Below are 25,002 nucleotides of genomic sequence, written 5' to 3' on the forward strand. Positions count from 1 at the left end.
CCAGGGCTGCACAGAGAAATCCTGTCTAAAAACAAAACAAAAACAAACCCACAAACCCCAAAACAACAACAAAAGGAAGGATTGACAAGCAGATGCAACACACTAATTGTCCACAGAGAGAGCGGACTGGAAACCAGAAGGCGGCTGCCCCCCAACGCCCCTCCCTGGGCACGCCCTAAGGGGCGGGGCTGCCTTGGGCGTGCGCGCTGGGGGCGGTGTCAGGCGGGGCAGGGCGGGGCCAGCAGCGCGCGGTGTCTCCCGCCCGCTTGGGTTGGGGTCGCGCTGGCTTCGGACTCAGCTCCCCTCGGTTGAGGCCATGGAGGACGATCGGAAGGACGCAGTCTATGGTAGGAGTAGCCTCTGGCCTGTAGATCGCCTGTGCTGACTTGGGAAGGAGGGGGTTTTGAGGAAGGGCGACATCTGAGAGCCTTAAAACAAAACACTCGTGGCTGCAGGCAGGACGAAGGCCCTTCTGTCCGCGTCCTCAGGCCTCTGCATCCCGCGCTGGCTCAGCCGGAGCGCTTGGCCCTAGCCCAGGTTGCCCCCCGTGTCTCTTTTCGGGGATCTTCAAGCTTACTCCCTTCCTGAGCGATGGGCCGGGACTTATGGCGCATGCTCCTCCCCTGGAGGTCCCGTTATCTGGGAGAATTAGGTGATGGGCGGGGGAGGGGATGCGAGGCGATCTTAGCTTGGGGTGTGGGCAAGAATGGGGCCCGACCTCGCCACACGTCCCGTCTCCTTAAGACCCAAGTGTCCTCCACATCTTCGCCATTTACATCCAAAATAGCGACTCCAAGTTTAGTACTAGATGGGGAAACTGAGGCAAGGTTGGAGAGTCCCATATAACTGGAATTAGGTGCCCAACGCGACAGGGAAGGTCAGAGACGAGGCGGGCAGGCGGGGAGCAATGCAGAAACTTTCCCTGCCTGTGCTGATTGTTGCAGGTGCCTGTAATTTTAAGGGTTCTAGGAGACCCGGACCTCAGTAAGGCCTGAGGGTGGCCTCAGCCACTTGGAGCTGGGGGTGGAGCCATGATGCGGATTTCTCACCCCACCCGACTCTGGGTTCCCACGGACCGGGTGTTGAACTCTGAGCCTCCTTCCTCTTTATCTATTTTAGGTTCCCTGGGCCTAAATCGGCCACAAGCCTTAAGAGGCATAGCTGTGACTCTGGCAGAGGGGCTCTATCCCTCCCCCTGATATACCACTTTGTGTGACTGGAACTTCCTGGAAACTGCAAGATTCTAGAGTCTTGGGGAGGGGGCCGGAAACGGTTCAAAAATAACTAGAAAAGCAAGTAGGCTCTCTGCCTTCCTCCTCTTTCCTGGGTCTGTGCTGTCCAGGGGGAGGGGGGGGGAAAGAATAGACAGGTCCCAGAGGCTGTGACACACCCTTCCTGGCCTAAAGGAAGGTAGCAAGACCTAGCCTTTCAGGGCTCTCCCAGCTTGAAGTTGCCAGCCCCCAGACCACCAGAAGGTCTCCCTGTCTGAAGCCCCAGGCTCTTGGGTTGCTGTGCAACTATTGAGTGCTTCTGGCTGTCTCTGGTGTGGGAGTCTTGGTCTGGGAGCCTGAGTATGCTTGGGTATCACACCTGAGAGAATCTTTGGTCTTCTCGAGGTCTGTTTGGAATAAAAGTGGGACAGAATGAGCGTGGATATTATTTTATCTGGCTTCATTTTGTCCAAAGGGTGGAACTTTTTTTGCGGGGAGAGGCAGAGGGGGGCTGTACATTGTGTTGGGATGGAAACCGGAGACCCATGGCGCATGGTTAGTAAGCCGTGGGTTTGAAGCTAGGACCCTGGCTCATGTTTAGCAAGAACTAGAATCTAGATGGGATCGCTCATGCTCAGAAAGCACTGGTGTTTATGTGTGGGTGGGGCTGGAACCCAGGGCTTCTGCAAGCGCTGAGACTGAAACTCAAGGCAACACGCATGCTCAGTGGGCAGTAGGGCCTGGAAGCCTGGAAGACTCAGTCGAGTTCAGCAAGTGATTGGCCTAGATCCCACTCTGCTGCTCAGCCCCCAACACCCCCCCCCACCCCGGCACCAGGCCCCCAGGAATTTAACGAACCTTTCACAGGCAAAGGTCTGACTGGGAACGCAGCAGTCCACCGAGGAGAGAAAGGCGTAGACCGCGAAAGGACCAGTGAGAACATGTAATTGTAGGTTGTTAAGGTTGTAGAGCAACGGACAAGATGCTATGTGTGAAAGAGCCACTAGGGTCTATTTTAAGAAATGAAGGTTGGAGTGTGCCGGCCGGGTGAGATGATTGAGACACGTGTGTTCCAGGCAGAAGGAAAGCATAATATTTTTCTCTATGAGATTCAGGAGCCTGTGAAGGAGGGTCTACCTGGCATCCAGAGCCACACCACCTCCTCCAGGCAGACCACCCTGCTTGACTGCTTGCAAATGGAAATTTTCTGTTCTCTCTTTTTTTTCCTCTCTCTTTTCCTTTCTTCCTTCCATCCTTACTTTCTCCCTCCCTCACGTCTTCCCTTCCTCCCTTTCTTCCTTATGGGTTACTGAGGTTTAAACGTAGGCCTCATAGGCCTAGAGCATACAAATTCATGAGGTAGGTGTAGCACAGACAGCCTTGACCTTAGTCATCCTATCTTTGTACCACGGACCTCAGCCCCCGCCCCCTTTTTTTTTTTGTTTTTCGAGACAGGGTTTCTCTGTATAGCCCTGGCTGTCCTGGAACTCACTCTGTAGACCAGGCTGGCCTCGAACTCAGAAATCCGCCTGCCTCTGCCTCCCAAATCCTGGGATTAAAGGCATGTGCTACCTCAGCCTTTACAAGTAGCTGGGATTACAGGCTACCAGGCCTTCCTATTGGAAGGACCTTGTTTTGCCTGAAACTTAGTCCACGTGACCAAAATGAAAATTCTGGGCTGTGCAAGCATCCCCGTAACATTGCTGCAAAATAGTTTAAGCTTCCTCTCTAAATTCACTATGTGCTGAATGACTGATCCTTTTGCCTCCCCTTCTAAATTCTGAGGCGATGGTTGTGCACCACCCTGCCCAGTTTATGTAGTGCTGGGGGAAAAAACACCCAAGGGTTCCTCTATGTGATTTATCACGCCTTAGCTCAATGTCAGCTTTCTCTCAGGCATAACGGCTAATCCCGAGGTCTCTCAGTGCTTTCCCATTCTTCAGTGTGACCAATGGGAATGGCTTCGGGGGTTGTTACAGGAAGGCTTTAGAGAGATCCAGCTTCAAGTCAAGCTGGATTCTGATCTTTCTGGGTTTTGAGACATGGTTTCAGGGTTTTACTGTCTGGCTGTCCTCAAACTCTTATTTGTAGACCAGACTGGCCTTGAACTTAGAGATCTGTCTGCCTCTGCCCCTGCCTCTCTGCTCTCTGCCCCTGTCCCTGCCCCTGCTGGGATGAAAGGCATAACCACGCCTGGGTAAGGTTCTGATCTTTATAGGCTGTGAGACTGGGTGAGTGGGTGACCTCTCTCAGATTGCACCATTATGCATAAGGCTGGCAAATTTTGTTTGTTTGTTTGTTGTTGGGTTTTGGGGTTTGTTTTTTTTTTTTTGGTTTTTCTGAGACAGGGTTTCTCTGTGTAGCCCTGGCTGTCCTGGAACTCACTTTGTAGACCAGGCTGGCCTCGCACTCAGAAATCCGCCTGCCTCTGCCTCCGGAGTGCTGGGATTAAAGGCGTGCGCCACTACTCCCGACTGGTTGTTTGTTTTTTGACACAGGATCCATCACATGTAGTGCAGGCTGGACTTGAACTCACTGTCTAGCCCAGGATGGCCTTCAATTTATTATCTTGCTCCACCTCCTAAGAGCAGGGGTGACAGGCATGTGCCAGCATGCCTGGCTGGACTCCATTGTCATCGATGTGTGGGAGGGCCTTGTGTGCTCATCAGCTACCCCTGGGGCTGTTGGCATGGATGTCTCGGCTTTTCCGTGAACTGATGGACAGGCAAACCTACCTCAGGAACAGGGCTGGGCAGGGCAGGAAGTGCCTTTCCCGGTAGATAACATGAATCTGGAAGAAGATGGCAGCTCCACAGGAAAGGGAAATGGCTCAGGGCCTGGCAGTGTCCTTAATGTCACAGCCTTCCTCCCAGCCCAGCCTTGGCAGGAGCAGGCAAAGATTCTGGAACCCAAAGCAGAGTAGCACACAGTGAAGCTTGACTAACTAACTAACTAACTAACCAACTAACTAACTAACTAACTAAGCAGACAGATGGCCTTGCTGGGGATTGTTGCTGTTTGCACTGCGCTTGCCAGGGACCCATGGGTCGATCCTCAGGCTCCTTCATCCGCAGCACCTCAGGAACTCCAGGTGCGGTGGTGCATACCAGTTCTCAGGAGGCAGGGGCAGGAAGCTCAGAATCCATCGCTGGAATTCATCATTGGCTACACGTGAGTTTGAGGCCAGCCTAGGCTACGTGGGAGTATGTCTCAAAAAAAAAAAAAAAAAAAAAAAAAAAAGAAGAAGAAAAGGAAGGGCCTGGCTAGGTGCCCGTGGTTGAGCGTGTTCACTGCTCTAGTCGAGGACTGATTTGGTTCCCAGCACCCAAGCTGCAGAACACAGCCTCTGGTAACTCCAGCTCTATAGGCGTTCACATCCTCCTCCAAGCACATGGTACACATAACCTCAGGCACACATACCACACACGTGCACATGTGTGAAAACAAGTAAAGCTGGGTGTGGTGGTGCACATGTTGAGTTCCAGCACTTGTAGGCAGAGGCTGGCAGATCTCTAAAAGCTGTAGGCCAGCCTGGTCTACCTAGTAATTTCTTTTTTTCTTTCTTTCTTCCTTCCTTCCTTCCTTTCTTCCTTCCTTCCTTCCTTTCTTTCTTTAAGATTTATTTATTTTATGGATGTGAGTATACTCTGTAGCTGTACAGATGGTTGTGAGCCTTCATCTGGTTGTTAGGAATTGAATTTAGGGGCTGGTGAGATGGCTCAGTGGGTAAGAGCACCCGACTGCTCTTGTGAAGGTCCAGAGTTCTAATCCCAGCAACCACATGGTGGCTCACAACCATCCGTAACGAGATCTGGCGCCCTCTTCTGGAGTGTCTGAAGACAGCTACAGTGTACTTACATATAATAAGTAAATAAATAAATCTTAAAAAAAAAAAAGGAACTGAATTTAGAACCTCTGCTTGCTCTGGCCCAAAGATTTATTTATTATTATAAATAAGTACACTGTAGCTGTCTTCAGACCCACCAGAAGGCGGCGCCAGATCTCATCACGGGTGGTTGTGAGCCACCATGTGGTTGCTGGGATTTGAACTCAGGACCTTCAGAAGAGCAGTCAGTGCTCTTCCACACTGAGCCATCTCACCAGCCCTCTTTCTTTCTTTCTTTCTTTCTTTCTTTCTTTCTTTCTTTCTTTCTTTCTTCCTTCCTTTCTTCCTTTCTTCTTCCTTCCTTCCTTTCTTCTTCCTTTCTTTCTTTCTTTTTTTTTTTTTTTTTTTTTTTTTTTTTTGGTTTTTTTGGTTTTTTCGAGACAGGGTTTCTCTATGTAGCCCTGGCTGTCCTGGCACTCACTTTGTAGACCAGGCTGGCCTCGAACTCAGAAATCCGCCTGCCTCTGCCTCCCGAGTGCTGGGATTAAAGGCGTGCGCCACCACGCCCGGCTCTTTCTTTCTTTCTTTCTTTCTTTCTCTTTTTGGTTTTTCTAGACAGGATTTCTCTGTCAGACATCTCAGGCCCATCTAGATACCTGATTAACATGGAGAACTCTGGGTTTCTATGTTACCTGACCAGTTGCCATGGCCATCGTGTGGAGTGTCATAGTCATGTGCTCCAGGACAGGAACTTGGCTGGGAGCACATCCAAATGCCTACCATTCTCAATTATGAGAATTGCCAGAGTTTCTTAATCTGCTCCACCTTATCAGTTTTTGTCTGGTGACACAGTTGCATGTGCCCCACATGTGTGGTCATGTGTACATATGTGGAGACCACAAGTTGACACCTGGTGACCTGGTGTATAGTTTATACTTTTATAATATTGGGGTTTTGTGCTGGGCAGTGGTGGTGCATGCCTTTAATCCCAGCACTTGGAAGGCAGAGGCAGGCAGATTTCTAAGTTCGAAGCCAGCCTGGTGTAACCGAGCCTCAGCTGAGCCTTTCTTCCTTTCTTCCTTTCTTCCTTTCTTCCTTTCTTTCTTTCTTTCTTTCTTTCTTTCTTTCTTTCTTTCTTTCTTTCTCTTTTTGGTTTTTCTAGACAGGATTTCTCTGTATAGCCCTGGCTGTCCTGAACTCACTTTGTAGACCTGAGTGCCGCATAGTTCTCAGCTCTTCTCAGTTCACAGGAGCATCTGGATGTTTGGGAACCCCAGCCTCAGCCTCTGCCTGGGCTGTTCCTCACCTGGGCTGGGGCCCCCATCTTGGACTTCATTCCACAAGCCTGGCACCCCAAGGTTGGTAGCCTAGCACCTTCCTGTCTGCCCCAGCCTCATTCATTTGGATTTTCAAGACAGTTGTAACAGTGGAACTTGCTCTGTAGACCAGGCTGGCCTTGAACTCACAGAGATCCACTTGCCTTTGCTTCCTGAGTACTGGGATTAAAGGTGTCCCCACCACCCACTGTTAGGACACATGTCCCCTTTTACTTTCCTATCTTTTAATGTGTGACCCAGTGAGTGGTAGGGTCCAGATTTCTCTGTCAGGACAGCCAGGGATACACAGAGAAAACCCTGTCTTGGAAAAAAAAAAAGATTGGGGTTTTATTGTTGTTTGTTTGTTTCTGAGACAGGGTTTCTTTTTTTGTGTATCCCTGGGCTCTTGGAACTTGCTCTGTAGGCCAGGCTGGGCTTGAACTCACAGAAATCCGCCTGCCTCTGCCTTCCTAGTGCTGGGATTAAAGGCGTGCGCCACCACTGCCTGGCCACTTTTGAAATTTTTACGAATACATTTATTCATTTATTGTATTTGTGTGAACCGGCATGTGTGTGAGGACAGGCTTGGGAGTGAAGGAGTGAGTTCTCTCCTTCAACAATGTGAACCTGGAGGATGGTGCTGAGGACGTCCGACTTGGCAGCAGTTTGCTTGTGCCCTCTGGCTCTCTAACATGTTCTGAGACCGTGTCTGTGCCTAAGCCTGTTACAGGTCTTACCCCAGCTTTTATGTGGGTGCTCATGCTTCAGACCAAGGGTTTTGCTCACAAAGCCAATTTCTCCAGGACTCCTCCATATCTCTATCTTTTTAGACTTATGATTTTAGTTCTATATGTATGGGTGTTTTGCCTGCATGTATGTCTGCAGTGTGTGGGTGCAGAGGTCAGAAGAAGAGGTCGGGTCCTCTGGAACTGGAGTTACAGATGGTTGTGAGCCAGGGTGTGGCACTGAGAAGGGGTCCTCTGTAACAGCTGTGCTCAGTGAAATACATTGTAGCAGGACTGGAGGGAGCGAGGGCTTAGTGGTTAAGAGTACTGGCTGCTCTTGCAGAGGACTCTTCCTTTCCCAGAACCCAGGTGGTGGCTCAAAACTATCATTAACTTCAGTCCCAAGGGACCTGGTTCTCTAGTCTGACCTCTGCTGGCACCATGTGTCCCCATTGTGCATAGAGAGACATGCAGGCAAGACACTCAGGTAAAATAAAAACGAACAGGCCTGATTTAAACAAGCTTTAAGATGGTTACTTTGTAGCCTTATCCAAGGAGGCTCCCTTGCTGAGGAATGATAATAGGCAGTACTGTTACCCTATGAACTAGCCAGGAGAGAATAGTGTGGGCGATGAGACTAGGGTGTGGGTGAGACTCCAAGTCAGTGAACGTCTCTTTGGTTCATCCTAGCACCAAACACGTGGAGGTTAGAAGACAGTAGGTTACAGATGTGCTGGGTCTGTGGCCTGCAGACAGCATCTGGAGAGAAAGAGGAACTACTCAGAACTTGTCTTGGAGAGGAAGTGAGGGTACAAGTGGTTTCTTCCTCTCCGTCTTTTGACTCTTGTATGGTTGTTTTTTTTTTTTTTTTTAATCTGTATTGAAATGTCTGCATGTGTTTATGACAGGGTCTCTAGTAGCCCAGACTGTCCTCACACTCAGATTCAAACTCAGTTGAAAGCCCAGGACTTGCTTTGAACTCTTGACCTGCCTCCCTTCACCATCTGAAGGCTGGGGTGACAGGCATGTTCCACCCTGCTCAGTTGATGGGATGCTAGGGAAGAGCCCAGGTTTCTCGGGTTTCACGCAAAGCCAGGGCTCCACCAATGACACCTGTGAGCTTTTATTTATGTATTCATTCATTCATTCATCCATTCATTTTCTTTTTTAAAAAATTATTATTTATTAATTTAATGTATGTGACTACACTGTAGCTCTCTTCAGACACCCCAGAAGAAGGCATCAGATCCCATTACAGATGGTTGTAAGCCACCATGTGGTTGCTGGGAACTGAACTCAGGACCTCTGGAAAAGCAGCCAGTACTCTTAACTGCTGAGCCATCTCTTTAGCTCCATTCATTCATATTCTGAGACAGGGTCTCTCTATTCAACTCTGGGTGTCCTGGTACTCAATATGTAACTAGGCTGGCCTCAAACTCAGAGATCTGCTTGCCTCTACCTCCCAAATGCTGGGATTAAAGGTGTGTGCCCCTATGTCCAGCTTTTAACTAATTTATGAATTATTTAATTTAATTAATTAATTTATTTTTAGAGGTAAACTTAGGCTGATCTAGAATTCACTCTGCAGTCTCAACTGGTCTCAATTTTACCATCCCCCTGACTTGTTACCCCAGTGCTGGGATTGCAGGCATCAGCTCCCAAGGTCAACTCCATCTTTTTCTCTTCATCCCTTCACTGCACGGGCACTGCCCCCAAATTCTTGTCAGAATAACTTGTCCAAGGAGCCAGACTCTCTGGGCCAGGCCCAGACTTCTGGGAAGGCGGGGAATGTGTGGGTGAGGCCTTGGACACTGGAGCCCTTGACTTAGCCAGTGTTTGGAAGTTGTGGGGGCAGGGTGCCACTTGATGTCCCAGTAAAAGCATAGTGGCACTGCCTGTGTTGGTTCTCTTATCTCCCACCCCCACTGTGCTCAGGCAGATGAGTCCTCATTCCCAGCTTGGCTGGACCTCCCTCCACTGACTTCCCAGTCCAGCTGCCCTGCTCTTCCCCACCACCACACCACTCTCTCTCTTCTTTCTTTTTCTTTCTTTCTTTCCTAATTTTTTTTTTTTTTGAATTTTTGGTTTTTCGAGACAGGGTTTCTCGCTGTGTAACCCTGACTGTCCTGGAACTCACTCTATAGACCAGGCTAGCCTCGAACTCAGAAATCTGCCTGCCTCTGCCTCCAAGTGCTGGGATTAAAGGCGTGCGCCACCACTCCCGGCTGGGGTTCCCTCTTAGGTGACCCTAGTGTCAAGTTGACATAAAGTTAGCTATCACAGGGATACTAGGCAAGTGCTCTACCGCTGAGCCCCGCCCCCAGCTCCTCCATAGTGGATTCTCAGCAAGGGTTCTACTGCAAGTCATGCTCAAACGCAGAGCTTGTGGGCAGCGGGGGTTAAAGAGAATGGTTTGTCTCATACTTGGAGGTACAGTCAGGGGGAGGTGGAGGCACCAGGAGCTTTAGGCAGGGGTCACATGGCATCCACTATGTGGAAAGAGAATGACATCATTAGGGTGGCCTTGCACCCTTTCTGTATTTGAATTTGTCACACTCTGTCCTCAGCCTCCTCAGTAGCTAGGATGACAGGCTTATGTCACAGACCCAGCTCTATTATAAAGCCACCAGGGCTCAGCCACAAGGCAAAAGTCCCTTTCCTAATCATCTCCCAAAGGCCCCACAGTGTACAGATAGTCTTTGTCTTAATATCTCCCAGTGAGGATTGTAGCTGGGGACGGCACAGACACATTCCAGCTCCCACACGCAGGAGCTACCAGAGAAACGGCCAGATTAGACGCTGAAGGGCTTGATCATCAGTCTACATGATTGCTATGTTGGCCACCAGCTGTGGGGATTAACCAAGTGGCTTCAGTTTAACTTTCTTTCAAGTAAGATCCCAGTTAACTTAGCTTTTTCTTTTCTATTTTCATTTTTTTCTCCCCCTCCCCTTATGCGTGTGTGTGTGTGCGCGCGCAAGTGTGTGTGTGTGTGTGTGTGTGTGAGAGAGAGAGAGAGAGAGAGAGAGAGAGAAAGAGGGAGAGAGAGCACACGCAGCTTCGCCTGCTCAGGTGAGGTGAGCGTGGTTCCAGCAGAGGCTGGAGCTGGAGTTCCAGGAGCTCAGGCTGAGCTCTTAATGGCTGAACTGTGTCTCTGGTCCCCCAGTCCCTAGTCCCCATCTTGTTGTGTTATTGTGACAAGGTCTCACGTAGCTCAGATTTTGAAAAAGATTTATTGGGCCAGGCATGGTGGGCTGGGCCTTTAAACCTAGCACTCAGGAGGCAGACAGGCAGATCTCTATGAGTCTGAGGTTAACCTGATCTATAGTGAGTTTCTTGACATCCAGGGCTATGTAGAGAGATTGCTTTGGAAAAAAAAAAAAAAACAGCAACAAAAAAGATGTATTTGAGCCAGGCGTGGTGGCCCATGCCTTTAATCCCAGCACTCGGGAGGCAGAGGCAGGCGGATTTCTGAGTTCGAGGCCAGCCTGGTCTACAAAGTGAGTGCCAGGACAGCCAGGGCTACACAGAGAAACCCTGTCTCGAAAAACCAAAAAAAAAAAAAAAAAAAAAAAAAAAAAAAGGATGTATTTAATTTGTGTGCATGTTTGTGCCTTGTGTTTCATGAATAAGGAAGGCGGAGTACAACCGCTAGACTCTGCTCCTCTGGCGGCCTCACCAGTCCAGGGGTGGCACTGACTCTCGCTGTTTTCTTTTGTGTGTGGTGTGAGCACTTAAGAGTTGAGTACTGAGGTAACCTTATCTTCCTCTGCAACTCTCTGCCTTTGTTCCTTTCTTTTCTGTGTGTGTGTCAGGGTTTCTCTGTGTAACCCTGGTTATCCTGGAACTCACTCCGTAGACCAGGCTGGACTTGAACTCACAGAGATGTGCCTGCCTCTGTCTCTCAAGTGCTGGGATTATGGCAAGAGCCACCTCGAGCTCTGTTTTTTTCAGGGTCTTACTATGCAGTCCTGGCTGACCTGAGACTCGCTGAGATTAAATGTGTGCGCCACCATGGCCAGTTTATGCCCATTGTCTGACAACATTTCCTGAGGAAACGAAACACACTTGGCCCCTCACCCTAGATAGGGAACCCAACAGACCAAAGTGGGGCGGATACCACCAAAGACCAACTTGGTGAACCATTAATTTTACTGGGGTTACTTACAGGAATAATGGGTGTGGAGTTACAGGAGAAGTGACTCAAAAACCGCTATATCACTAAAGCCCATCTCAGCATGGACGACAGTTCCCAAAGCTGGGAACCTGGAGCACACAGCACAGCCTGCAGACAGCTCAGCAGGTTGGAGGCTGACCTTTCCGGGTGCCTCAGTTGGTCTAAACCTCCCCCAGACAGTTCTTTTTGTCTGGGAGTCTTTGTAGTTTTATCCCTCTTGCTGCACAGCCTCATCTCCTCCAAGAGGGACCCTCAGTCTTTATTCTTTTCTCAGGCAGGGAGGGTCTGGTGGATCTGGTCAGTTTGAAGCTACTTTGTTGTTCTTTGCCTCTCTGCTGGATAGAATGTTTGTAGTCTCTGAGGCTGCCACACACACACACACACACACACACACAGGAAGACCTCAGTTCATTGATGCTGTTCTCCTCACTCCTCCCCATCCCCACCCCCACCCCAGGGTTTCTCTGTGTAGCCCTGGCTGTCCTGCAACTCAGTAAGACCAGGTTGCTTTTGAAGTTATACAGATCTGCCTGCCTTTAACTCTCAAGTGCTGGGACTAAAGGCATGGTCTCTACCCCAGCTGAATGACTCCGTAAATGGATTCTTGGAATTCACACCTGGGTCCTCATGCTTATAGGTCAAGTGCTCTTTACTCATTTAGCTGTAGCTTAAACTTCCCATTCTCCTACCTCTATTCCCCAAGGGTTGTCATGGCATGTGGAGCACGTGTATATTCAGCCTCAGGAGTGGAGGACTTGTGCCTCCGAGACAGGGGCTTTAAGCCACTTCCCCTCCCCACTCTGGCACTCAGCTTTCTGTTCACATTGTCTGGTTTTGTGGTTACAAAGACTCAGGCTCCCATCCTGCAGGGGTGAATCAGCCTCCATGACCAGAAAGTTTTGCAAGCGTCCCCTCCTCTCTCATCCCCAAGCAGCTGAGCTGCCAGAACCCATCAGACTGTGCCAGGAGTGGTCTAGGTTTTCCCCAAAAGGCCTCAGTGCCAGGCTGGAGCCAAGCCATTCCCATGCCTTCTCTACATTTAAGTAAAATTGCATTTATCTATTATGTGTGCAGAGGCCTGCAGGCAGGCATGCTCACTTCCTTACGTGCACACAGACATCAGAGGTCAGAGGCTAACTTGCAGGAGTCAGTCCTTTGTCTTCAATATGTGGGGCCTGGGGATGGAACTCAGGTCATGAGCCTCGGCAGCAAGTACCTGTATCTTCTGAGCCATTTCACAACTCCCCCCGCCCCCTACTCCAAACCCCGCACCCTGCAATCTAAGATCTGTCTTAAGGTTAATCCAAATTCTATCTTTCTGTCACTGTCAGCTGCTAGACAACACGGACATCTCCTTCCTTCACCAGGTCTATGTTATTGCTCAGTCACTCTTAGCGGCTCCCACGTGCCCATCAAACCTAAGCTGGGGGTTGGCAGTTTAGGAGACCTGGTTACATGGCTTTCCCCAAGGTGCCAACAGTACCTGTCTTCATGTGGCTGTCTCTTGGGCCAGGGGTCCCAGTTGACACTAGAAGCATCTAATACTCCCTTACCCTTCTCCCCACTCCCCTCCCAGCCTTGCTATCAGAGACACAGTTTCCTGCAGTTTCTTCATGCTTTTAATAGTTGAGGGTTTAACTATTAGCATGATTAATTCTTGTGGAATTTGTTTGCCTCTGAGTCAGGACAAGGTTAAATTTATTGTCTTCCACTTACATATCAGGTATACTGACTTAAAGACTTGCTTTATCTGTGGACTGAAAATTTGTAGCTGAGACTCACTTTCTGTTACGGTGTAGTAGGCCCTCAAGTTACTGTGTAGCTGAGGCTGGCTATGTCTATGCACTCCTAATAATCTTCTCAAAGGCACCTTCTTAATGCTGGGTCAACAGGTGAGGGGCATGGGCCAGCTTTATTTATTTATTGTTTATTTTATTATTTATTATTTGCAAGTACACTGTAGCTGTCTTCAGACACTCCAGAAGAGGGCGTTAGGTCTCATTACCATGTGGTTGCTGGAAATTGAACTCAGGACCTTAAGGAGATCAGTCAGTGCTCTTAACTGCTGAGCCATCTCTCCAGCCCCCAGCTTTTTAAAAACAAGACAAAACATTGTTGGGGCTCAGCGGTTAAGAGCACTGGTTGCTCTTCCAGAGGTCCTGAGTTCAATTTCTAGCAACCACATGGTGGCTTACAACCATCTGTAATGGAATCTGATGCCCTCTTCTGGTGTGTCTGAAGACAACAACAGTGTGCTCATAGACATAAAATAAATAAATAAATCTTAAAACATACACACATTGTCTCACTGTGTAGCACTGAGTTGGAACTCCCTATGTAGACCAAGCTGGCCTGGAACTCAGGAGATCCACGTGCCTCTACCTCCAGAGTGCTGGGATTACAACTGTGTGCCACAGTGGCCTGCAGATCTCTAAGTTCCAGGGCTACACGGAGAAACCGTGCCTTGAACACCGCCCCTCCAATAAATAAAATTTTTAAAAAATTAAGGTCTTTATTTACTTTTGTGCATTTGTGAGTGCCTACATATATGCTCATCACGTTCCTGCATGGTCAGTCTTCTTAGAGGTAGGAAGAGGGTGTCTCATCTCCTGGAACTGGAGTTACAGCTGCCATGTGGGTTTGGGGAACTGAATTCCCATCCCTTGCAAGAACAGCAAATGCTCTTAACTACTGAGCCATCTCTACAGCCCTAAGTGTTTAAGCTTTTTTTTTTTTTTTTTTTTTTTTCACCAGGGTTTAAGCTATGTAAGTCAGAATGGCCTCAACTCAAGGCAGTTCTTCTGCCTCAGCTTCTCAGGCCATGCATGGGTGGCAGTTGTAGGCCACCAAGCCTAGCATTAGGGGAAAGAGTTTGCTGGGGATTGGATTGAACCCTAAGACTTTACAGAAATCAAGCTACTTAGCGCTCTATCTCAAAGGAACTGGATATGAAGCAAGACACCTCGGGCTCTGGCCTGAGCCCTGCTGGAAGGAGCAGTCATCACCCTGCTGGTTCTCACTGGGAGACAGAGATTTGGATATGAAGGATGAGGTGCACTTGAGGCTTGTGAAGAGTGGTGGGGTCAGGGGGGAGGGAGCCACTAGAGAGCGTCATTGAGGATGTGGTTGTAGAGGTGACCACTTGGTTTGACTGTCCTGAAGGAACTGTCCTAGTACAGAAGTGGCTTGTTGCCTGGGACTAGATCTCCTCTGTCCACTGCTAAATCTAGGTGAGGTGTGGCCAGCTGGTGTGAGGGCTGCTAGGGGCTTTGGGAAACAGAGGGAGTTTCTTTGGGAGTTCTGGTTAGCCTCACTCATGACTTGGAGCTTTTGGCCCTGCCTGTTTGTTGAAGCCTGTGGCTTAGGGGTCACCCAAGGCTTCCTTACCATGAGCCAGGGGAGGGGAGGTAGCCTTTTTCTAAGGACAACTGATTAGAGAGCAGAGCCTGGCTGGGTGTGCTGGACTGGGAGGCGCTGCTGGAGAGGTATTAGTGTTTCTTGTGTGAGGGTGCTACTCAGTGCTTTCACATGTTAGGCACTAAGCTGGAGCACTGAGCCAGGGCTCCAGCACTGCACCGGGGGATTCTGCCACTGAGCCGGGGCCCTAGCCCCTCACTGGGGGATTCTTATATGTCCTCGTGTGTACACCTACGATGGTGAACACATCACACCAACTGCATCCCTGTTTCTTCAATATACTTTCTGTATATATACTTACCAGTATAGAAACATACAAATTAGCCAGGCAGTGGTGGCATAGGCCTTTAATCCCAGCACTTGGGAGGCAGAGGTAGGCAGATTTCTGAGTTCGAGGCCAGCCTGGTCTACACAGTGTTCCAGGACAGCCAGGGCTACACAGAGAAACCCTGTCTTGAAAAAAGAAAGAAAGAAAGAAAGAAAGAAAGAAAGAAAGAAAGAAAGAAAGATACAAATTGGGCTGGAGAGATGGCTCAGTGGTTAAGAGCACTGACTGTTCTTCCAGAGGTCCTGAGTTCAAATCCCAGCAAACACATGGTGGCTCACAGCCATCTATAATGAGATCTGATGCCCTCTTCTGGTGTGTCTGAAGACAGCTACAGTGTACTTATATTTAATAAATAAATCTTAAAAAAATGTACAAATTACTTAAGTGTGTGTGTATATATACCTCTATCCAACTGTATAATGTTAACCCAGCTGTATGCCCCACACTGACACCTGCTGCAGACCCTTACATTGACTCAACAGTGACTGTAAGCAAAACATTTTTGCAATTTACTTTTAACAAGGGTTTAACTTTTCCTCTAGCCCACCACCCAGCAGAGGTAGTGGAAGAGAAAAGTTATCAGGCTATAGGAGAAGTGGACCTGTTCAGCAATAGTTCTTTAGAGCAGTCTTGATCTTCCTTGGCAGCAGTTCAGTCCTGTAACAAACACCAAAAGGATTCAGCAGCTGCAGACCCCTCCCCCTAGGCAGGCAGACACCAGGCACGAACCAGCAGCCACAGTTCAGTCCTCTCAGCAAGCAGACTCTGTGCAAGTGGCAAGCTTTTGCAGGAACCACCGTTCTTCCGTGAGTTTCTCTCATTGGTGGCGTTACCACAAGTTGAACTCAACAACACTATGTAAGGTGAACCAATACATGTGCATCGTTAGCAAAGAATATTGAGGCAGAGCAAACCAAAGCTCAGTGCCCGTCTCCCACTGTGTGTGGGGTCATAGTTATACTCCATCATCGATTGTCTTTTCACGTGTTTGCTATAGCCAAACATCCTTTCACCTGTGTCTGCTTCAGGAAAACAGTCTTTCACGACGTGTCTGCCTTAGCAAGAATCCTTTCACCTGTGTGCCCCAGGAAACATTATTTGACATAACTGACTTTCCAAAGAATTAAAAGTTTCCACTTTTACAACTTTTAAGCTGTTTTGCCAGCTGCTTCCCACAGCCTCCTGTGCCTGATCTCTGAGGCCGGGATTGGTATTTCCTGGGGCTGTTGTTGTGAGACCCGTATTACTCTGTAGCCCAGACTGTTTTTGAGCTTGATGTCACATTTGGTCAAGCCAGACCACATATATACATACATAGAAATAGCAAATATATATATTTGCTGGGGAGGTGGAGACACAAGGATGAATAGATTAAGGTTATGCTTGGCTGGACAGTGAGTTGTATGCCAGCCTAACCTATATGAGACTCAAATAAATAAATAAATGAATAAATAGCCAATCGATCCCCCATTTCATCCATTTATTTCAGTTTTAGCCCAAATGTTTTTTCTTTGGTGTCTGCTGTTTTCCTTCCTCCCTGTGCCTCAGTTTCCGTCCTGCAGGGTGGAATATTCTGGGGTGACATTTTAGGGTTGAGAAGTGTCCCTGGTTGCATTGCCTCATGGGTAGGTGGAAGGTGGGTGGATGGAAGACAAGACCAGAGCCACCTCAGGTTCCTGGGTGGGGGCTGGGTGAAGGTGGGGGGCAGGGAGGGCTAAATCCGGCCTGCCAATGAGTGGCAGTAGCAGCTGCCGGCCCCACCCGGCCCTGCCCCCTGGATCGGTCCCTCCCCTTGGTTCTTTGGCTGGGGCCTGTCTGACCGGTTTGGGCCGTCCTGGAGCAGCTGCAGCGGGTGGCGGCTGTGTCCAGGAGGGTTCCGACCGTCAAGGCGCCGTCGGGGCTGCACCGCAGGAATGGGAAAGGATTCGCAGAATTACTACGGGAAGCACGGTACGCGAGCTCTCCTTAGGCACCCCTGGGGCAGCAGCGGGCACCGTGGACTGGCAAGGAAGGTTGCAAAAGGGAGGTGAAAGGAATTGCACTCGAGTCGCGGTCCACCTTTGGCCCACACTAGGTCCCATCACCCCAGTGTTCCCACAGCTGCCTCAGATACCATTCCACTCTCCTCTAACCGAGGACCTGACCCACAAGCATCCCTAGAACACGAACCTCTCCACAGTGGACTTTGTGTTCCTTGCTCTGCATTGTAAGTCATTCCAGGCATTTTCCTTGGGTGATAGCAGGCTGATGAATCAGCTGGCCACCCCCAGGGACAATGGTCTCTGATGAGCTTGGGTGTAGTCCCCTGTTGGTAGCATGCAGACACAACTCAGAGCTCCTTATCTCCAGCTTCTGCTGGCTGTCATTTTCTCATCCTACTCAATCCTGTTGTCTTTCAGGGACGCCTCAGAAATACGACCCCACCTTCAAAGGACCCATTTACAACAGGTAAGATCACATCCCTCATGGGGAAGAGGGCAAAGATGGGGAGATGTGTTCCAGTGTGTGTTCTCCGGCAAAGCAGGATAAACCAGTGCAGTGGTCAGTGATTCAAAAGCTAGTTTCCTCAAGGTCCTAGACACCTGCTGGTGAGTCTGGAATGGAACTGAGCCTCTTGCACACATTAGGCATGCACTGTGCACTATACATGGGGCCTTTTCTTGTTTACATTTATTTATGCGTGCACATGTATGGGTGTGGTGTGCATTTGTTACTCTGTGTGTGTGTGTGTGTGGTGGTGGTGGTGGTGATGAGAGGAAATCTTGCATGAATTGGTTTTCTTCATTATGTGATCCAAAGATCCAAAACAGTCCACACCCATCGGCTGAGCCATCACCATTGCTCCCCTGCCACCCCACCCCCAGCCTCAGTACTAAGCCGGGGCTCTACCACTGGGTGGCATTCCCACTCTGCCTTTTTGTTGTTTGTTTGTTTGTTTTTGAAACAGAGACTCTCAATGTAGCCCGGGCTGTCCTAGAACCTTCTATGTAGTCCAGGTTGGCCTTGAACTCACAGATTCACCTGCCTCTGCATAAGCCTTGTACACATAGACAAAATTTTATTTTGACCTGGATAAATAGCTTTCCTAGTCCTATGATCTCAGCTACTTGAGAGACAAGAGGATCAAAAGTTCAAGGCCTGGGGAAGGGAGGAAGAATTGATACAATTATAATCTATTGCATGGAATTCTCAAATTATTAATAAAAATATTATTTTTAAAAGGACAGTACTGGGTTAAAAGTATGTACTGCTACACCCAGCTTCTGCTTAATATTCTTTTTTAGAATTAATTTTGTGTGTATGAATATTTTGTTTACATGTGTGTATTGCACCACATGGTGGATGAGAGAGGGTATCAGAGCCCCTGGAACTGTGGCAATGTTTTCCCACATTTATGTCTGTGGTCTGCGTTGTGCCTGGCTGGTATCCAAGGAGGCCAGAAAGGGGGGTTCAGATCCGCTTGGACTGGAATTACACAAGGTTGTGGGACTCTAGGTGGATGATTGAAGTCAAACTTAGTGCTTTTAAACTGAGAGCTATCTCTTCTGCTTCTCTCTCTCTCTCTCTCTCTCTCTCTGTTATAAATATATATTTTGTTTTTTGAGACAGGGCTTCTCTGTGTAGCCCTGGCCATTCTGGAACTTGTTCTATAGGCTGGCCAACACTCCCTGGCTATTTAAAAAAAAAAAAAAAAAAAAAAAGTTCCAGGCTTTCCTGGGTGACTTTCAGAGATCCTGTCTCAATTTTTTTTTTTTTTTTTTTTTTTGGTTTTTTCAAGACAGGGTTTCTCTGTATAGCCCTGGATGTCCTGGAACTCACTTTGTAGACCAGGCTGGCCTCGAACTCAGAAATCCACCTACCTCTGCCTCCCGAGTGCTGGGATTAAAGGCGTGCGCCACCACGCCCAGCTTCAATTTTTTAAATAGAGTTTTAAATTTATTTTATGTGTGTGTTTGTCTACATGTGTGTATGTGCATTATATGCATGCCTGCTGCCCACTGAGGTCAGAAGAGGGCACCGTATCCTTTACTGGAGTTACTGATGGCTAAAAGCCACCATGTAGGTACTGAGAATTGAGCCTGTGCCCTCTAGAAGACCAGAGCAACATGCTGATATGGTTTGGTTTGGCTTTGGTTTTGTTTTTTTGAGACAAGGTTTGGGTTTCTCTGTGTAACAAAGCCCTGGTTATCCTAGAATTGATTTGCTGAATAGGCTGGCCTCAAACTCACAGACATCCACCTGCTTCTGCCTCCAGAGTTAAGGGATTAAAGGTGCAAGCCATCATACCGGCTGAGGTTTGTTGTGGGTTTTTTGTTTGTTTGGTTGGTTTGGTTTGGGTTTTTTGTTTGTTTTGTTTTGAGACAAAGTTACAAGGTTTCTCTATGTGGTCCTGGCTGTCCTGAAACTCATTATGAAGATCAGGCTGGCTTTGAACTCAGAGATCCACCGGTCTTTGCCTGGTGAATGCTGAGAGTAAAGGGGTGCACAACCACACCCAGCCTGCAACAAGTGGTTTTTCATTACTCTGCCAACTTTCCAGCACCTCGGATTTTTAAAAAAATATATTTATTTATGAGTGCTCTATCTGCAAGTATACCTGCATGCCAGATGAGGGCATCAGGTGAGTCACCATGTGGGTGCTGGGAATTGAATTTAGGACCTCTGGAGAGCAGGGGCTGCTCTTAACCACTGAGTCATCTCTCCAGCCCCAAGATTTTGTTTTCTTAAAGCCAGGACTGGAAATAAGGTTTGGCTGACAGAGTGCTTACCCAGTGTTCAGGAAGGCTTGTTCCACTCCACGCTGGGGGAACTCACCTCATCAGGGATGAGAAGGCAGCCCAAGCACAGAGTGGAGGCAGGAGCATCAGGATTTCAGGGTGAACTTGGCTGCGTAGCAACTTTGAGGGAGCCTTGAGTATGTGGGACCCTGTGTTAAATAAGTAAATAAAAAGTGAAGGGTGAGCCGGGGCGTGGTGGCGCACACCTTTAATCCCAGCACTCGGGAGGCAGAGGCAGGTGGATTTCTGAGTTCGAGGCCAGCCTATTCTACAGAGTGAGTTCCAGGACAGCCAGGGCTACCCAGAGAAACCCTGTCTCGGAAAAAAAAAAGAGTGAAGGGTGATAAGGCGGCTCAGCAAGACCATTGCCAGAAAGCCTGACGACTGGCATTCAGTCCCTCAGACCTGCATGGGGGGAGAGAAAATGGACCCCTCAAAGTCATGTGCATACATTCACAACACAGACGCACACACGAGTGTGGTGGACTGAGAAGTGTGGCAGTGGTGGCTGAAGAGATGGCTCAGCAGTTAAGAGTACAGACTGCTCTTCCAGAGGTCCTGAGTTCATTTCCCACGTGGTGGCTCACAACCATCTGTACATAAACATGCACCTGCACACCTACACACACACCCATACACACACATGCACCTGCACACACACCCACACATACACACACACAGGCACACACTCACGCACCCCCCCACACACACACACACCATTAGGAAATGTAGTAGCAGTAAAATTCGTATGACCTGGAGCTGGTGATGGCTCAGGCTTCAGCTCCCAGCACTGCAGTTCAGGGGACTCGGTGCCCTCCTCTGGAGTCCATGGACACTAGGCACACACATGGCTCACAGACACACTGGGCAGGTAAAACACCCATATACGTAAGTAAAAATTAAAAGTTTTCAAAATGAACAGAGACCAGACCTGGTGGCACAGGCCTTTAATCCAGGAGGCAGAGAGAGGTGGGTCTCTGAGTTTGACGCCAGTGACGCCAGCCTGGTCTACATAGCAGGTTTTAGGCCAGCCAAGGTTACATGGTGAGACCCCTTCAAAAAATGGGGAAAAAAGGCCAGGCGTGGTAGTACACATCTTTAATCCTAGCATTTGGGAGGCAAAGACAGACAAGATCACTTTGAGTTCAAGGCCAGCCTGGTCTACAGAGTGAATTTAAGGCTAGCCAAAGTTATATACAGAGGAAACCCTGTCTCAAACAAACCAGTTTGTTTGTTTGGCCCACATTTCAGATTATTCCTAAAAAGGGGATGTATAATGTCATTTGTTGCTCTGCTCCCCAGGGGATGCACAGATGTCATTTGCTGTGTGTTGCTCTTCCTGGCCATCGTAGGCTATGTGGCTGTGGGCATCATAGGTAAGTGCTGGAAGGGCCGGCATGGCCTCTTTGATCCAGGGTGGTGCTGTGGCAGGGAAGTGACAGAGTCTGTCTGTCTCTGCATCTCTCCACAGCCTGGACCCATGGAGACCCTCGGAAGGTGATCTACCCCACTGATAGCCGGGGCGAATTCTGTGGGCAAAAGGGGACAAAAAATGCGTGAGTTTATTTATTTGCATGTGCACTTAAGCAATAACATCCATATGGGGGTCTTGGCAGACCATGGCAGGCTTGGTGTTGAGTGCCTTAACCCCTTGAGCCATCTTTAGGTTGGGTAAGAACTCCCGACCAACTCTATTCACCCTCCTCCAACCCCAGGGACAAACCGTTCTTGTTTTACTTCAACATCGTGAAGTGTGCCAACCCCCTGGTCCTGCTGGAGTTTCACTGTCCCACCCCTCAGGTAATGCGTTTCACCTCTTCCCCTTGGTGTTTCCCCGGAGCTCTCCTCATGAGCATCACGTGGAACCTCCGTCCCGGATGGCGTCTCTGTCCTGATTCTATAGCCCCTTCCTTGTGCTCCCCCAGATCTGCGTGAAGCAGTGTCCAGACCGCTATCTCACCCTTCTGAGTGCGCGCAACACTCGTGACTTTGACTATTACAAGCAGTTCTGTGTGCCCGGCTTCCAGAATAATAAAGTGAGCAGAAAGACGGACCCCTTTGGTGCTCGGGTGGTGGATGCCAGAAGGGGCTTTTGTCAGGGATTCGCTTGTTCCTATTCTCTCTGCAGGGGGTGGCTGAGATACTCCGAGATGGGGAGTGTCCAGCAGTTATCATCCCCAGCAAACCTTGTGAGTATGGGGATCCCACGTGGATGAGGTGCAGACTGGGGAATCCGCAAGGACTCCCTCTGACAGCGCCTTCTGGTCCCACAGTGGCCCAGCGGTGCTTTCCCGCCATCCATGCCAACAAAGGAGTCCTCATGGTGGGCAATGAGACGACCTATGAGGATGGACATGGCGCCAGAAAGAACATTACAGATCTAGTGGAGGGTGCCAAGTGAGAGGACAGCCCTCTAGTGTGTGGCATCCTGGGGTGGGACTGGAGCGGACCTTCTCTGGGTATGACTTGAGTCTCTTTCAACCCTAGAAAGGCCAACAAGGTTCTAGAGGCCAGGCAACTTGCCATGCAGATATTTGAAGATTACACTGTATCCTGGTACTGGATTATCATGTGAGTTGGAAGGAAGGTGGCTGTCCCCTGGCTACCACATCTGTGAGCTAAGGATAGTGTCACTCATGCCCCTGTCTTATCCCCCAGAGGTCTGGTCATTGCCATGGTGCTGAGTCTCCTGTTCATCGTCCTGCTACGATTCCTGGCGGGCATTATGGTCTGGGTGATGATTGTTATGGTGATCCTGGTGCTTGGCTATGGTGCGTCTCCCCTTCCTCCTCCTCTTCCCTGCAGACCTAGGGTCTGCAAAGTGCAAAATGTCTGCTGCCCCGGGACAGCTTTCAGAAAAGCCAGCCTCAGCCTTCAGATGTTCTTCACTGTTTAACCGACCAACGTGCTTAAGTAGAGATTCATGCAGTTGTTGTAGGTACTTTGAGGCAGCCAGAGCCCGTCAGGAGTGGATGGATGAAATCCAGCTTGCTGGGGCTAAGCTTATAACTCAAGCACTTACCTGTAGCCCTCCAGTAGGTGCTATGGTTGTGGCTCAGTGGTTTAATGCAAGCACATGCAGGGCCCTGACTTCCTTTCCCTCTCTACCACAGAAAAAAAGAAAAGAAATAATTTACCTCTCAACTTTGAGACCCAGGGCCCCGTTTGTCATTTTAATCAACAACAAGAGACATTGTGAAGACATCTCTTTAGCCCAGTGACTAGGCTTTTCACTGTGGTGTCCAGGGTGCCAGTTCAAATCCCAGCTTTGCTGCTTCCTAGCTCTGTCCTGGGGCACATGACTAAGCCTCCTGTGCATAATTACTTCCACCATCTAATGGGAATAATTGCTTTTCTGGGTGGGAAACTTAATGAGAAGGTGGTAATGTAGTATTATGATGATAATATCAAGAGGAGAGCCTGCGAGGGGTGGAGGCCTGCCTTGCAAACCAGTGTCTTGTGTTCTAATTAAGTTTTCTTCTTCTGTGGATTTTTTTGGGGAGGGGGGTGAGAGAGTTTCTCAATGTAGCCCCGGCTGTCCTGGAACTTAACTCTGTAGAGCAGGCTGGCCTTGAACTCAGTTCCACCTGCCTCTGATTCCTGTCGGCTGGGATTGAATGTACGCAGTGCTATGGCCTGGCTTTTCTGTATTTTGATGTTCATGTACTATGTGTGTTTGTGTGCATGTACATGTGAGGACAAGTTTCAAAAGTGATTTTCCTCCTTTTACTATGTGGGTACCAGAGTTTGAATTCAGGCTTGGCAGTGGGAGCCTTTATCCACTGAGCCATTACTGGCCCTTATTCTGATTTTCTTCCTTTTAAACTTCCTGAAAGGACCTTTCATCTTGGGATCCAGATATCAAAGCATACATGTTAGCGTGGTGGTCATGCCTGTCATCTTCTGCCAGGGAAGGCGGAGTCAGGAGGATCATAATTTGAGTATGGATCCTGCTACATAATAAGACTTAGTCTCAAAAACCAAAGAAAGGTGTTCATGTTAACCATGGTTTGTGCTGTTGTTGGCAAGTTAGGTGACTTGATATTTGTTTTTGATTTTTGAGACAGGGTCTCAGTGTATAGCCCTGGCTGGCCTGGAAGTGGCTGCATAGATGTCTGCCCTTTTCTGCCTCCCAAGTACTGGCATTAAAGGGGTGTGCCTCCATGCCTGGCTGGCTCAGGTTATCATTAGACAGGAGGCTTCCTAATACCTGTTCATTCTTTCATCCACTTTTCGAGCACAAGCCTGAGCAATAAATATATTAAGTTCCAGGCCAGTCAGTGCTCCATAGTACCTGTCCCTACATACTACCCTATCTCAAAAGACAATCGGGAAAGTTACTGTCTGCGCTTGTGGCTCTACACAGGCATCTTCCACTGCTACATGGAGTACTCGAGACTCCGTGGAGAGGCAGGCTCCGACGTCTCCCTGGTGGACCTTGGCTTCCAGACGGACCTCCGTGTGTACCTGCACTTGAGGCAGACCTGGATGGCTTTTAGTGAGTTGCAGCACCCCTTCCTCCCCCATGCTTGTATTATGGGAAACCTAGGAGGGATTGAAGTAGGACTCTGAAATGGGTGACTCTCAGCTTTTAGAGAAATCATTTAATTGTATGTTATTTTATTTATATCTTAAATCAATTTCATTTCTTATTACTTTTAACTTTTAAAAATTGTATACTTCCTTGTTGAGAGGGGTGGTCTGTAACAAGGCCCTCCTGTGTGGAGGTCAGACAGAGGAAGCTCTCACTAATTCTCTGCTTCCACCGTGACTCTGGGGACTGGAAGTGAATTTACAGCCCTGATGGCTGCCCACCCTTCTCCACAGTGATCATTTTAAGCATCCTGGAAGTGGTCATCATCCTGTTACTTATCTTTCTGCGCAAAAGGATATTGATCGCCATCGCCCTCATCAAAGAAGCCAGCAGGTGGGGCCTGGAGAGCCAGGGGTGTGTGTGCCTGGGGGCTCAGCCCGGCCGTCTGAGCTTGATGTCTGTCTCTGTTCCTCCCCAGGGCTGTGGGACATGTCATGTGCTCCCTGCTCTACCCACTGGTGACCTTCTTCCTCTTGTGTCTCTGCATTGCCTACTGGGCCAGCACTTCTGTGTATCTACCCCTCATGAGTCTGGGGTCCCCAAGGACAGGTGTCCCTAAAATGCCCTGCAGTTAGGGTGGGTCTACCCCCTTTGTTTTACAAACTTCTATAACCTTTATATTGGGTAAAGGG

At 48.9% G+C, this 25,002-nt stretch overlaps 1 protein-coding gene across 4 annotated transcripts in view; it reads left to right on the top strand.

The window, feature by feature from the left end:
• The first annotated feature begins 236 nt into the window (after positions 1–236).
• Positions 237–25,002, top strand: part of Slc44a2 (solute carrier family 44 member 2 (CTL2 blood group)) — a 33,945-nt gene continuing 9,179 nt past the window's right edge. For 3 of the 4 annotated variants that reach the window (XR_003837607.2, XM_021172274.3, XM_021172276.2), the window contains exons 1-13: positions 16,833–16,948; positions 17,398–17,446; positions 21,079–21,152; positions 21,248–21,332; positions 21,492–21,576; positions 21,702–21,812; positions 21,905–21,965; positions 22,050–22,173; positions 22,264–22,347; positions 22,435–22,547; positions 24,143–24,274; positions 24,604–24,703; positions 24,789–24,881. Coding sequence is in view for 3 of the 4 variants with exons in the window: in XM_021172274.3 (XP_021027933.1) it covers positions 16,912–16,948; positions 17,398–17,446; positions 21,079–21,152; positions 21,248–21,332; positions 21,492–21,576; positions 21,702–21,812; positions 21,905–21,965; positions 22,050–22,173; positions 22,264–22,347; positions 22,435–22,547; positions 24,143–24,274; positions 24,604–24,703; positions 24,789–24,881 (1,148 nt within the window). In the remaining variant the exon portion in view is untranslated. Of the gene's footprint in view, positions 348–16,832; positions 16,949–17,397; positions 17,447–21,078; positions 21,153–21,247; positions 21,333–21,491; positions 21,577–21,701; positions 21,813–21,904; positions 21,966–22,049; positions 22,174–22,263; positions 22,348–22,434; positions 22,548–24,142; positions 24,275–24,603; positions 24,704–24,788; positions 24,882–25,002 lie in introns of those variants that run through there. The other variant, XM_021172275.3, reaches the window with a different exon arrangement.

This window comes from Mus caroli, unplaced genomic scaffold, assembly GCF_978045245.1.
Source record: "Mus caroli unplaced genomic scaffold, Mus_caroli_1 scaffold_11, whole genome shotgun sequence".
Taxonomy (NCBI): domain Eukaryota; kingdom Metazoa; phylum Chordata; class Mammalia; order Rodentia; family Muridae; genus Mus; species Mus caroli.